The sequence below is a fragment of the Sapajus apella genome, unplaced genomic scaffold (assembly GCF_009761245.1).
Source record: "Sapajus apella isolate SASKATOON/1434 unplaced genomic scaffold, GSC_monkey_1.0 scaffold1, whole genome shotgun sequence".
Classification (NCBI taxonomy): Eukaryota; Metazoa; Chordata; class Mammalia; order Primates; family Cebidae; genus Sapajus; species Sapajus apella.
This window is the reverse complement of record NW_022436941.1, coordinates 73,862,126-73,877,007: the sequence shown is the minus strand read 5'-3', so window position 1 is coordinate 73,877,007 and position 14,882 is coordinate 73,862,126. Positions and strand designations below refer to the sequence as shown.

The 14,882-nt window shown below is 33.4% G+C and overlaps 1 protein-coding gene across 2 annotated transcripts in view; it reads left to right on the top strand.

The window, feature by feature from the left end:
* Positions 1 to 12,578, top strand: part of RNF180 (ring finger protein 180) — a 233,168-nt gene extending 220,590 nt beyond the window's left edge. For both annotated transcript variants that reach the window (XM_032279854.1, XM_032279845.1), the window contains exon 8: positions 11,540 to 12,578. In XM_032279854.1, coding sequence (XP_032135745.1) covers positions 11,540 to 11,739 — 200 coding nt within the window. In that variant the 3' untranslated portion in view covers positions 11,740 to 12,578. The remainder of the gene's footprint in view (positions 1 to 11,539) is intronic.
* The last annotated feature ends 2,304 nt before the right edge of the window (positions 12,579 to 14,882 follow it).

The following is a 14,882-nucleotide window of genomic DNA, read 5'->3' as shown; positions in this document are numbered from 1 at the left end:
CCCAAGCTAGCGGAAGGAAGGAAATAATACATGATTAGAATAGGGAAATACAGAATAGAAAAATAAAATCAACAAAACCAAAATTTGGTCAGGAAAACATCAAAAAAACCAGGCAAGCTTTTATCTACACTGACAAAAGAGAGGATGCACATAAATAAAAGCAGAAATGAGAGAAGAGACATTACTACCAATTTTACAGAAATAAGGATTATAAGAGAATACTATGAGCAGTTATATACCAACAAGTTAGAGGACTTAAGTGAAATGTAGGAATTTTTGAGAACATACAAATCATCTGAACTGAATCAAGAAGAAATAGAAAATCTCAACAGACTATAACCAGTAAAAAGAGTGAATCAGTAATCACAAAATTCCCAAGAAAGAAGAGTTCAGGACCAAATGGCTTCATTGAAGAATTCTGTCAAATATTTAAAGAAGCAACACCAATCCTCCTCAAACTCTTTAAAAAATAATTGAAGAATAAACACTTCATGATTCATTCTATGAGGCCAGCATTACCTCAGTATGAAAGCCAAAGTTATCACAAGAGAATTGTAGACCACTATCCCTTTGGAGTATAAATGCAAAAATTCTCTGCAAAATACTTACAAACTGATTCCAACAGCATATTAAAAGGATTATACATTATTACCAAATGGGATTTATCTAGGAATGCAGGCATGGTTCAACATAAGAAAATCAATGTAATCTACCACATTAATAAAGGGGGGAAATGATTGTTTTACATGATATAGAAAAGCATTTGACAAAATCTAGCACCCTGTAATGATAAACACATTCAGAAGACTAGGAATAGAAGAAGACTGCTTCAACGTGACGCTGGGCACTTATGAAAACCTCATAGCTAATGTCACACTCAACAGTGAAAAACTGAAAGCTTTCCCCCTAAAATTAGGAACAAAATGAGGATGGCCACTTTAAACCACTGCTATTCAACATAGTTCTAGAAACTCTAGCTGGAGGAATTTGGCTTTAAAAAATAAATACATAAAAGCCATCCAAATTGGAAAAGATGTAGTAAAACTATCTCTGTTCAGATGTCCTAATCCTGTATATAAAAAAATCTCAAATAATTCAATTAGAGCTAATTAATTTAGCAACATGGCAGGTTATAAGATCAGCACAGGAAAATCATTTGTGTTTCTGTACACTAGCAATGAACAATCCAGAAAGGACACTAAGAAAGCAGTTTGACTTATAATAACATCTAAAAGAATAAAATACCTAGGAATAATGTTAAGCATGGATATTAAAGACTTGCACACTGGAAACTATAAGACATTGCTGAAGGAAATTAAAGAAGATTCAAATTAGTAGAATGACATCCTGTGTTGATAGATTATAGATTTAATACTGTTAAGATATCAGTAGTACCCAAGGCCATTTAACATAATTCCTATCAAAATTTCAACAGCGCTTTTGTAGAAATGGAAAGGATGATCTTCACATTCATACAGAATTTCAAGGGGTCCTGCATAACCAAAAGAAATCCCAAAAAGAAGTACAGTGTTCATAATTTCAAAACTTACAACAAAGCTACAGTAATCCAAACAGTGTAGTACTGGCATAAGGATAGATATATAGACCAATGGAACAGAAGGTACAGAAATAAATTCATATACCTATGGCCAATTGATTTTTGACTAGGCTACTAATGAAGTTAATTCATTTGGAAAAGAATAGTCTCTTTGATAAATAGTGGTAGGATAGCTGGATTTACACATGCAAAAGAATGAAGTTGGACCCCTTAACTCCCAGTTGATCAATGACCTAAATATAAAAACTAAAAAACATAAAACTTGTAAAATAGGGGTATTTATGAACAGTGGAGTCTTAGATATGACATCAAAATCACAAGCAACAAAAGTAAATTGAACTTCATCAAAATTAAAAATTTTGAAAGGAATCTCTTGAGGCCTGGAGTTCAAGACCAACCTGGGCAACATATCAAGACCCTGTTACTAACATCAACAACAAAATTGCAATTAGCTGGGCATTGCGTTGCATGCCTATAGCCCTAGCTACTTGGGAGGTTGAAGTCTAGAAGCATTTCTTGAGCCTATGAGGGTGAGGCTGAAGTGAGCTGTTGCTGTGCCACTGCACTATAGCCTGGGTGACAGAGGGAAAACGTCTCAAAAAATTATAATAATTAAATGTGGTGCAAGGGACATTATCAAGAAAGTAAAAAGACAACATGGCTACCTACAGAATGGAAGAAAATGATTGCAAATCATTTCTGATAATGGCTTAATATCCAGACTATATATACAAAGTGTTAACAAGGAGAAATTGGAACTGATACATTGCTGGTGAGAAGTAAATTCCTCAAAAAGTTAAATATAAAATTACCATGTGACTCTACAGTTCTGTGTATACCCAAAAGCATTGAAAACAGGGACTCAGAAAGATACTTGTATGCCAGTGTTTACTGCAACATTATTCACAATAGCCAAAGGCGGAAACAACCTATGGATAAACAAAATGTGGTATATACATACGATAGGTAAAAAAGGAATAAAAGCTATAAAAAAGGAATGACGTTCTGATACATACTGAAATATGGATGAACCTGGAAGACATTATACTCAGTAAAATAAGCCAAACACAAAAAGACGAAGATTGAGTGATTCCACTTACATGAAATATCTAGAACAGGCAAATTCATATAGACAGAAAGTAGAATAGAGATTACCAGTGGCTGGGGAAAGGGAGTCATGAGTTATTGCTTAATGGCTATAGTTTCTATTTGGGATAATGAAAACACTTGAAAATAAATAGTGGTGATGGTTATACAATTCAGTAAATGTAATTAATGCCACTGAGTTGTACACTTAAAATTGATTAAAATGACAAACATTATATTATATATATATCTTACCCAATAAAAACTATTTCTTTTTTAAAAATGGTATTCAATTCATACCTGGTTATTGAACTAAAACAAAATTTTATAATTTAAACTGATAATTTTATAAACTATATTGAAATTTAAGCAGATGTTACAGGGTTAAGTAATGTGCAACAGATTTTAACTTATTCAATGTAAAAGGTTAACTTTCAGAATTAATACTTTCTACTCTAAAAGCCTAAAGATATAAGAGAAAAGATGAAATTTAAAGTCTATTTTGCATTAATTTATCAAGTATATTAACAGTAACTCTATACCTAGTTGTGACTATAAATAAATTGCTCCACCTCTGCTAAGACCTACTTATATCAATCAACTTTTGACACAACAAAATTCTTATGTAATACGAAGCAGTAAAATATTGTGCTTTAACCTTTTATGTGTCCTATCATATGTGAAATATAGGACATGTCTCTTATTTAATACTAATTTCAAGGCTCTGAATTAGCCTCTAAAGAACCTACAAAATTCTTTCAAATATATTCATAGTAATTTTCAATTCCTGCTGAAAATATATTTGAAAGCCTCGATTTAGGACAGTCTCAAAAGTATACAATTATTCATTTTATATTCTATAAACTCTATCCTTTTATGCAGGCACTCATCCATCCATTCAAAACCGTATTGAATGCCCACTATCACAGTACGGCCTACCAAAATGAGAAAAATTAGTGAGATAACTGTTCAGATACAGTTTTTCTATCTCTGAAAGAAACTTCAAAATAATAGAGTTCACTTTATGGTCTTTGTTGGTGAATATAAATTTGAATCATATACTATAGGGGGAAAAAGTTGTAGCCTTGTTTTCTACGATGTGAGAGAGAAATCACTCTGAGGTAAATTCTACAAAATAGAATTCAAGAAGAGACAGGAGTAACTTTGTAATCTTTATAATTTCCTAAACCTGATAGCAACTTGGATATTTTCTTCAGGGGTCCTTCCTGCTCTTTGATTTCACCACAATGAATTTCTCCAAGAGCTTGTTTTCTCCATGTGGGAAAACAAGTCAGATTCAACTTCCATTTTTATCCCCCGTTTCTTCAGTGGTTTTATTAGTTACGTCACTGTTTTCAGTACGAATTCATAGTAAGATTAAAATTTTCCCTGAACTGCTGGTGCTCTACACCACATCCTAAACCATGGAGCCCAACCTAAATCACCATGGCAGAGCAGCCTCTCTGTCCGGTATATTACTGGTTACTGTGGCAGAGAAAAAGAGACTGCTGCAGAGAGACTAAAACTGATAAATGCTTCGACCCAGAAACAACACACATTGCTTTCATTGGACAATCATTTTCACTGGTCAAGTCCCATGGCCATTCTTAACCTCCAAGGGACAGGAACTACTAACCATGTAATCAGAGACTAGAATATTTCTGAAAAGCCTTAAGGGTACAATTAATGAAAGTTTTAGTCCAATTTATTTGAAAACTTGGATATAATGGATAATTCTGTATAAAAGTTATTAGAAATGGCTCAAGAACAACTCTTTATAAATTCTGGATATTAGCCCTTTGTCAGATGGGTAGATTGCAAAAATTTTTTCCCCATTCTGTTGGTTGCCATTTCACTCTAATGATTGTTTCTTTTGCTGTGCAGAAGCTCTTAAGTTTAATTAGATCCCATTTGTCTATTTTGGCTTTTGCTGCCATTGCTTTTCATGTTTTAGTCATGAAGTCCTTGCCTATGCCTATGTCCTGAATGGTATGGCCTAGGTTTTCTTCTAGGGTTTTTATGGTGTTAGGTCTTATGTTTAAATTTTTAATCCACCTGGAACTAATTTTTATATAAGGTGTCAAGAAGGGGTCCAGTTTCAGCTTTCTGTACATGGCTAGCCAGTTTTCCCAACACCATTTCTTAAACAGGGAATCCTTTCCCCATTGCTTGTTTTTGTGAGGTTTGTCAAACATCAGATGGTTATAGATGTGTGACATTACTTCCTAGGCCTCTGTTCTGTGCCATTGGCCAATATCTCTGTTTTGGTACCAGTACCATGCTGTTTTGATTACGGTAGCCTTGTAGTATAGTCTGAAGTCAGGTAGTGTGATGCCTCTAGCTTTGTTCTTTTTGCTTAGTATTGTCTTGGCTATGCAGGCTCTTTTTTGGTTCCATATGAAGTTTAAGGTGGTTTTTTTTTTTGTTTGTTTGTTTTCCGTTCAAAAACCACATGATTATCTCAATAGATGCAGAGAAGGCCTTTGACAAAATTCAACAGCCCTTTATGCTAAAAACTCTTAATAAACTAGGTATTGATGGAATGTATCTCAAAATAATAAAACTATGGCAAACCCACAGCCAATATCATACTGAATGGGCAAAAACTGAAAGCATTCACTTTGAAAACTGGCCCTAGACAAGGGTGCCCTCTCACACCATTCCTATTCAACATAGTATTGGAAGTTCTAGCCAGAGTAATCAGGTAAGAAAAAGAAATAAAGGGTATTCAATTAGGAAAGGAGGAAGTCAAATTGTCTCTATTTGCAGACAACACAATTGTATATTTAGAAAACTCCATCATCTCAGTCCAAATCTCCTTAAACTGATAAGCAACTTCAGCAAAGCCTCAGGACACAAAATCAATGTGCAAAAATCACAAATATTCCTATACACCAATAACAGACAGAGAGCCAAATCGAGCAAATCCCCATTCACAATTGCTACAAAGAGAATAAAATACCTAGGAATACAACTAACAAAGGACATGAAGGACCTCTTCAAGGAGAACTACAAAACTGCTCAAAGAAATAAGAGGACACAGACAGATGGAAAAACATTCCCTGTTCATGGTTAGTAAGAATCAATATCGTGAAAATGGTCATACTGCCCCAAGTAATTTATGGATTCAATGCTAACCCCATCAAAGAATTCTATTTTTATGCGAATTATTGAAGATAATAAGAGATTACAAGATTGCCAATGCCTAGAACTATTAATGGCTGAGATTTTACCCTATTTGTAAGCTAACAGTTTTATTTGACCACTGTCATAGATGGTGGCAGAAGACAATACACAAAGGATGATTTGTTATTCACAGCTGTAGCTGGAGTAGCAGCATATGTGATGGATACCTGAGCCTCATTTCCCATAGGGGATCATCATATCCACATATGCACTGTGGTGTGTTACATGGGAGAACTCTAAGCTTACAAAACTCAAATCTTTTATAACAGACATTAAATATGCTATGTTCTAAGAATACAAACAAACCTACATGCTGCTCCAAAGGGAGACACTCTTATCTTCCAAGACAGTTTGCTATGCAAATATCTTTCAAAACATAGTCCAGAACAAAGGCAGTTAGTACTTCTGCTTGCAAGATGTGCAGACACACAGAGATCCATGAAAAATTGTCACCTAACAGCCAACGTGTTTTATGAAGCCAATAAAATCATGATACACAAACCAGGCAAAAATAGCATAAAACAGAATACTATAGACCAATCTCTCTTTTAGCATATGCATTAAAATGCCACATAAAATTGTAACAAGCTAAGTTCCTCAGTATATAAAAACCAGTATTAGGGACATATGGAATTTATCCATGTGAAGGAATGGTATATATGAAGGAGGAAAATCAATTTAATAAATTGAATATTCAACATTAGAAAAATTCACAAGTTGAATTCATCACATTAACAGATTAAAGGAGAAAACCATATGAACATCTTTGTAGATACAGAGAAATTACTTTGACTTGTGAATAATGAGTATGTGGAATACTGGCACAAGAATTCAATTCTTCATATTTCTTGAAGAGCACAATTTTCTCTGCGGTGTGCTTTTTTTTCACTGGATTATGTGGCAAATGAAGTATGTGTCCTTATTATGTTTCTTATTTTAAAATAGCATAGCTAAAATGAACTATAGCATAGTTACAATGAACTATAAATGTTGAGTACTCTTTAAACCATGTCTTAATACCAAAGTAATTATCAGCTTATCACAAAGAGTAAGTTATGATTATGCTGTAAAAGCAAATTCCTGGTGCAGAAGCTTCTCTTACTATTAACTCCAATCCAAATCCTTTTTAGAATGAAGTGGTTGTGTATATTAAAACATATACATTGACTATCATGTGATCATAATAGTTTTAACTGTATTGTCTCCTATACCATACATTTTAAATAGGGACAAAAATTGGTATTTGGTAGACAAAAGAATAACCTTGGATATTAGAGTGGCTTGTGATCCTCATAAGCTCAACCCTACCAGACAAAATCTTATACTTACTATTTAATTTATCATATTAGAAATAAGAAATTTAAATTTATAGATTAAAATAATTTTTTTAACTTTTAGGTTCAGGGGTACATGTGCAAGTTTGTTATATAGGTAAACTCATGTCACAGGGATTTGATACACACTATATTTCTTCACTCAGGTAATAAGCCTAGGACCCAATAGTTATTTCTCTGCTCCTCTCCCTCTTCCCACCCTTCATCTTCTGATAGGCCCCAGTGTCTATTGCTCCCTTCTTGTGTCCATGTATTCTCATCATTTAGCCTCCACTTATAAGTGAGTACAGGCAGTATTTGGTTTTCTGTTCCTACATTAGCTTGCTAAGGATAATGGCCTCCAGCCCCAGCCATGTTCCTGTAAAGGCCATGATCTCATTCTGTTTTATGGCTGCATAGTATTTCATAGTGTATGTGTACAACATTTTCTTTATCCAGTCTACCACTGTTGGGCATTTAGGTTGATTCCATGTCTTTGCTATTGTGAATAGTGCTGTAAAGAACATACACGTGCATGTGTCTTTATGATAAAATGATTTATATTCCTTTGGGTATATACCCAGTAATGGGATTGCTGGGTCGAATGATATTTCTGTTTTTAGGTCTAAGGAATCACCACACAGTTTTCCACAGTGGTTGAACAAATTTACACTCCCATCAACAACAGTGTATAAGCATTCCTTTTTCTCTGCAGTCCCACCAGCATCTGTTATTTTTGGACTTTTGAATAATTGCCATTCTGCCAGGTGTGAGATGGTATCTCATTGTGGTTTTTATTTGCATTTCTCTAGTGATCAGTGATAGTAAGCTTTTTTGCTGTTTCTTGGCCTCATGTATGTCTTTTGAAGAATGCCTGTTCTTCTCCTTCGCCTACTTTTTAAATGGGTTGTTTTTTCCTTGTAAATTAGTTTAAGTGCCTTATAGATGCTGGATATTAGACCTTTGTCAGGTGCGTTTGTAAAAATTTGCTCTCATTCTGTAGGTTGTCTCTTTACTCTAGTTTCTTTTGCTGTGCAGAAGCGCTTTAGTTTATTTTGATCCCAGTTATCAGTTTTTGCTTTCGTTGCCGTTACTTTTGGCATCTTCATCATGAAATCATTGCCCATTCCTATATCCAGAATGGTATTGCATATGTTGTCTTCCAGGGTTTTTATAGTTTTGGGTTTTCCATTTAAGTCTTTAACCTCTCTTGAGTTTATTTTTATGTATGGTATAAGTAAGGGGTCCACTTCAATCTTCTTCCTGTAGCAAGCCAGTTATCCAAGCACCACTTATTGAATAGGGAATATTTTCCCCATTGTTTGTTCTTGTCAGCTTTGTTGAAAATCAGATGGTTGTAGATGTGCAGCCTTATTTTGGGGCTCTTTATTCTGCTCCATTGGTCTCTGTGTCTACTTTTGTGCTAGTGTCATGCTGTTTTGGTTGCTATCACCCTGTAGTATAGTTTGAAGTCAGGTAACATGATGCCTCCAGCTTTGTTCTTATTGCTTAGCATTTCCTTGGCTATTCAGGCTTTTTTGGTTACAGCGATAAACAATATTACATATATGCCATAAAAATGTACAATATTTGTGTATCAGTAAAAAACATGTTTTTAAATCAAATCAGATATGATAGAAAGTTAACCAAGACCAATTAGAAATTATTTAAAAACCTATTTCAATGTAGCTCTACAATTATTTTAAAATACCAGTTATTTTCAGCTGGGCACAGTGGCTCATACCTGTAATCCCAGCACTGTGGGAGGTTGAGGCAGGTGAATTGCCTGAAGTTAGGAGTTTGAGACCCCGTCTCTACTAAATATACAAAAAAAATTAGCCAGACATGGTCTCATACGCCTATAATCCCAGCTACTCGAGAGGCTGAGGCAGGGAGGGAGAGGTTGCAGTGAGCCAAGATCGCGCCACTGCACTCCAGCCTGGGTGACAGGGTGAAACTCCATCTCAATAAAAATAAATAAGAATAAAATAAAGTATCACTTATTTCGTGTTTATCTCATCTTTTTAAATTTCATATTTTGAACCTACATAAGTAAACATAATTTCCAAATAAACTTAATACATAAAAAATAGGATAGTTCTCAATTAAAGAGATTTGACTTTAAATGACCATACTAATACCCAAGTAAACACAACCTTGCCATCAGAATAAGCAGCATGACCTAGAGTATAATATTTAACATTACTCGATTGTTATAATGAATGAAGCAGAATTTGCTTCACAGAACTTTTATCACCAGAGTTGCTAGCAAGCACCAGAATTACATTTTTTTCTGCCTAGTTTATTATGCTATCCCTGCTACCAACACGAATAATCACAGAAACACTTAAAACTGGAAGTAGATATGTAAAAATCAAAAGATTAGTAGGTTATCAGTTCTCAGAATATTGAATTTTGTTTTTTAAATGACTGAGTTTATATAATGGTCAACCAACAAAAGCAAGTTGCTATTGAGCAGGTTTATTCTGAAGCTTTAATTAGCATATAAATATACAAAGAAAACATTGTATTTCATGAGATGTAATATTTCTCAGAAATGTCATATTTCATTTAGTAATAAGTAGACTATAGTTTACTTTCAAGATTTACTTTTTATGTACCAAGCAATCCCCATGCTTTGAATTCTATGGAAATTAAAGCTAAATTTCCTTAAAGAAATATCATTATGTCTGTCCAGTTCATTCAATGCCAAAATGAAGTAAGATTCTTCTTAGAACTTTGCTCAAAGAATTAAAGACTTAAACATAAGACCTAACACCATAAAAACCCTAGAAGAAAATCTAGGCAAAACCATTCAGGACATAGGCATAGGCAAGGACTTCATGACCAAAACACCAAAAGCATTGACAACAAAAGCCAAAATAGACAAATGGGACCTAATTAAACTCCACAGCTTCTGCACAGCAAAAGAAACAGTGATTAGAGTGAATCGGCAACCAACAGAATGGGAAAAAATTTTTGCAGATTACCCATCTGACAAAGGGCTGATATCCAGAATTTCCAAAAACTAAAACAGATTTACAGGAAAAAAACAAACAAGCCCATTCAAAAGTGGGCAAAGGATATGAACAGATACTTTACAAAAGAAGACATATATGAGGCCAACAAACACATGAAAAAATGCTCATCATCACTGGTCATCAGAGAAATGCAAATCAAAACTACATTGAGATACCATCTCATGCCAGTTAGAATGGCGATCATCAAAAAATCTAGAGACAACAGATGCTGGAGAGGATGTGGAGAAATAGGAACACTTTTATACTGTTGGTGGGAGTGTAAATTAGTTCAACCGTTGTGGAAGACAGTGTAGCAATTCCTCAAGGACCTAGAAATAGAAATTCCATTTGACCCAGCAATCCCATTACTGGGTATATATCCAAAGGATTATAAATCGTTCTACTATAAGGACACATGCACACGAATGTTCATTACAGCACTGTTTACAATAGCAAAGACCTGGAACTAACCCAAATACCCATCGATGATAGACTGGATAGGGAAAATGCGGCACATATACACCATGGAATATTATGCAGCCATCAAAATCGATGAGTTGTGTACTTTGTAGGGACATGGATGAACCTGGAAACCATCATTCTCAGCAAACTGACACAAGAGTAGAAGATCAAACACCACATGTTCTCACTCATAGGCGGGTATTGAACAATGAGAACACATGGACACAGGGAGGGGAGCACTACACACTGGGGTCTATTGGGGGGAAATAGGGGAGGGACAGTGGGGGGTGGGGAGTTGGGGAGAGACAGCAAGGGGAGAGATGCCAGATGTAGGTGATAGGGAGGAAGGCAGCAAATCACACTGCCATGTGTGTACCTATGCAACAATCTTGCGTGCTCTTCACATGTAGCCCAGAACCTAAAATGCAATAAAATAAATGGAATAATAAAAAAAAAGAACTAAACTAAATGAAATTCTCAAAGTATAAGGTTAAGTTGGTGATCAGAAGTTATAAAAGCAGTTGTAAAAATAAAACATGAATAAAGTTTAAATTTAGAAAATGTTCTCCTTAAAATAATTGCATTTGATCCTCACAAAGTTTTGAAGAAATTAGATGTTATAGATGAGAAATCCAAGACCAAAAGAGATAAATAACTCGCCCCAGTGAAGTGGCAGACCTAGGTAAATATCTTGACTTCGTATCCTGTGTTCTTTGCTATCTTGCCTTTAATGCTCTGAACTAGAAGGAGCTTCTAATAGTTGTTTGTCATTGAAAAAACTGTCAGGAATACAACATAACTCCACTCAGTGAAATCAAGATATGCTTTAGTGTACTTGTGTTCATATTGCAGCTTCTTTTCTGAACTCATGCTTGCATTTAATGGGCTTTAAAATTTGTTCATACATCTTCTAGGTTTCCACAGACATGCAGCTCCAGTTACAAGAAGGCAGTTCCCACATGGTGCACACAGGATGGATTACCTGCACTTTGAGGATGATAGCCGTGGATGGTGGTTTGACATGGATATGGTGATCATATATATTTATTCAGTGAACTGGGTCATTGGATTCATTGTTTTCTGCTTTCTTTGCTATTTTTTCTTTCCGTTTTAGGAATTTTCATACATTACTACAGTTGGCCAACCATAAACAATGTAAATAACAATTGCTTAAACATTTTAAAAATGTGCTTTGAAGTATTTTTAATGTTGCATTATACTGTTGGTGTTTATAGAAACTGTTGGTGTTTATAGAAAGCCTGAGAATAATTAATTTATTAATGTTTTTCATGTAACAAACGAAACTTTATTCAAGAGCTAACCTACCCAGCACTTAACAACAATGCACTATTAATTTCACAGTTGATCTTGGGTTAGGATTTGGGGGTCTGATTTTATAATATCACTTTAATACTTATTTTAATTATAAAAAACTGAAGTTTTCTCTCCAGTTAAAAATAGTAAAGATATAAAAAGAAATGACAATCTAGGGAGGTATTATCTTTACTGATAGAATATTTAGTCAATCACTTATTCTCAGGCAAATTATATGTATTAAAGATAAACCATATTCTCTGGGAACTAATCTAGCAGGGTATATTCAGTTTTGGTTTCTAATTATCGCTACTTATATCCCTTTCTATTACCAAGAAAACTGACTATTCTTTTTGTATAGTTCTAATTAGTGCAACATTTTAAATTATTATAAACAGAATAGTAAATACAAATTATGAGACCAATCCCTATGAATAGACACTTTAGAAAGCTGTATTAACATTTTTCTAGATTGAAGGATGAATCACCTGAAGAAATAGAAAATTTACTGACTTTTCGTAGTCTACAAGAGCAATGCATGACCAAATGTAATTTAGTGATTCATTTAGGAGTTTGAGACCAGTAGGAGATTGTCAAATATGTTTTACATGTGCAATAAAGGGTGGCTTTTAAATTCTTTTTCTATCGTTAATTAAGTTTTTTAATGTCTGGAATAAAGAATTGTTAAAATAGGCTTATGGATTTATAGAAAGAAAATTTGACATTTTTAATTATAGTAATCCTTAATTTTTCATTATTAAAATTTAAAAATAAGATCTGAATCACTACGATGTGAAATAGAATTGGGGCAGGTAGCCTAATTTTAAAAATGAAAAACTGGAAGAGAGACTTAAGCTTATTTAGTCAGTTATTCTAGTGGTCTTTGTGAAACCTGGGACAACAGTTTTTATTATGAACTACTAATCTAATATTCTACACTATGATGTCATATATCTGGTAATTCAATAAGCATACTTTTATATAAAATATGTTAATCTTTCATGGTACTATAAATACTACCACTATCCAAAAACATTAGGATCAACTGGGCTTTAACAGTTCCAATCTATGAAAGCCAAAATTTAGCCTAATTGCTACTAACTATATTTCAATAAAAGCACTTGACTGATGGTATGTGATGTTCCAAGAAATGTAGAAGAATGGGTACTGATTTTTATTCTAATGCTGTCCTTATTATTGTGTTTAAAATTACGTCTATTAAAGACAATAGTATATATTAGACATCAAATCCAGAAAGCAGAAAACTAAATACAATTTAGAAACACAGATAAATTTATACTCAAATGGATACTTGTAATTACTGATTTACTGCTCAAAGTAAATAAACATAAGGGAAAATATCATCGCTTTTAAAATATATAACAAGATTGAAAAGTTAACAACACACATATGTGAGGAGTTGCAAAATTTTAAGAACTTTCAAATGAATTGCAGCCATTTCCTAGGCAACTTCTGGCTTATACACTCTAGCAATGAATATTGATTCATTTCTAAATTACAATAAAAGTTTATTTTAATTATACATAAACTAAATAAGTGTTATTATAGACGCAGATCTCTCATAGAAACAAAGTTAATTCCCAATATATATTTGTTAGTCAGGTCAGTGATTTATAGATCTCAATCTATTAAATATTTATGATAACCTTAAATATGAACCCTTCAATGAAGAAAGCATAATCTGGAAAAGCATTCAAAATGGATTGAGTATATACGTCTTGACTAATAACCTGATCTGAAAATTAAAGAATATTAAAAGTAGAAGTAAATTCATAAAATTATAAATTAATTTTACCTTAAAATATTATTAAATTTTATACAAATGGAGATTAAAACTGCTATATATTAAGAAGTATAGCATTTCCTAGATCTGCCAGCTTATAAGAAGCCAGATAAAATCTGAGATGGAAAGAAACCGGTTTCTTCTGGTATGTAGTACACAGTAGCTGTTCAAAATAAAATAGATGGATGAGCTTTAAAGTAAAACAAAAAATTAAATGCTCTTCTTTAGCATCTCTCACAGTAAAAACTCATTGTCCAATACAAAGCCAAAGAAAGGAAAAGAAGAAAAATGTTAAAGTTAATGAAGTATAGTACTTTTCCCAAGTAATATTATTTAATGAGCTTAATTTTATGATTTATCATTATCAATAATTTCTATTTCTACCAAGATTAATTATGGTAAAGGTTACTTTTAAACATGTTCACACGTTTTTTTAAAAAATACCCTAATTGAGGTACATTTCTGAATAGTTTCAGCAGATTGTTTATTTTTTAATTTTAAAAAAGCTAATTCACAAACTCAGACCCATTTCTTTATACTTAGCATAAGCTAGGGGAATTTAAATTAGACCGAATTGAAAAAGAATCAGAATTCATATTTTATAAAGCTTCTACCACTGTGAATCACCATAATCCAAAATGGGAAAAAAAACATTTCTGTATCTGCCATATTATTAATGCCACTAGTATTACATGCTAAATATAAAAGCAGTGCCGCCATCGGTTTCACTTCTGCCTTGGAATCTTGTTCCTAAGATAGCTCTATGGCATAACAAAATTCCAGTTAATAAAATTTTCATTTAAATATCTTTTGTATGGCTAAATGAATACACAGATTCGTAAACATCTAATTTTTATATGGATTTCTCAAAGAATGCCTTATAGAAGAGCATTCTCTGATTAAATACAATTAGAGTTGAAGTCTTTGATTCTTAACAGAATTCTGTAGTTGAAGCCAGAGAACACTGTCATTTAGGAAAGTGTTCCTAAAGGTTTGCATGCTTTAACATGCTCAACTCTTACTTGTTCAAGTGTTTCTGATTGTCAGTCAATTTTCAAAGAACATTAAAGTTCCACCAATGTATACTTTTTTCCCAGAATGCATTTATTTTCCTATGCTTTTTCTTGAAGATAACACCT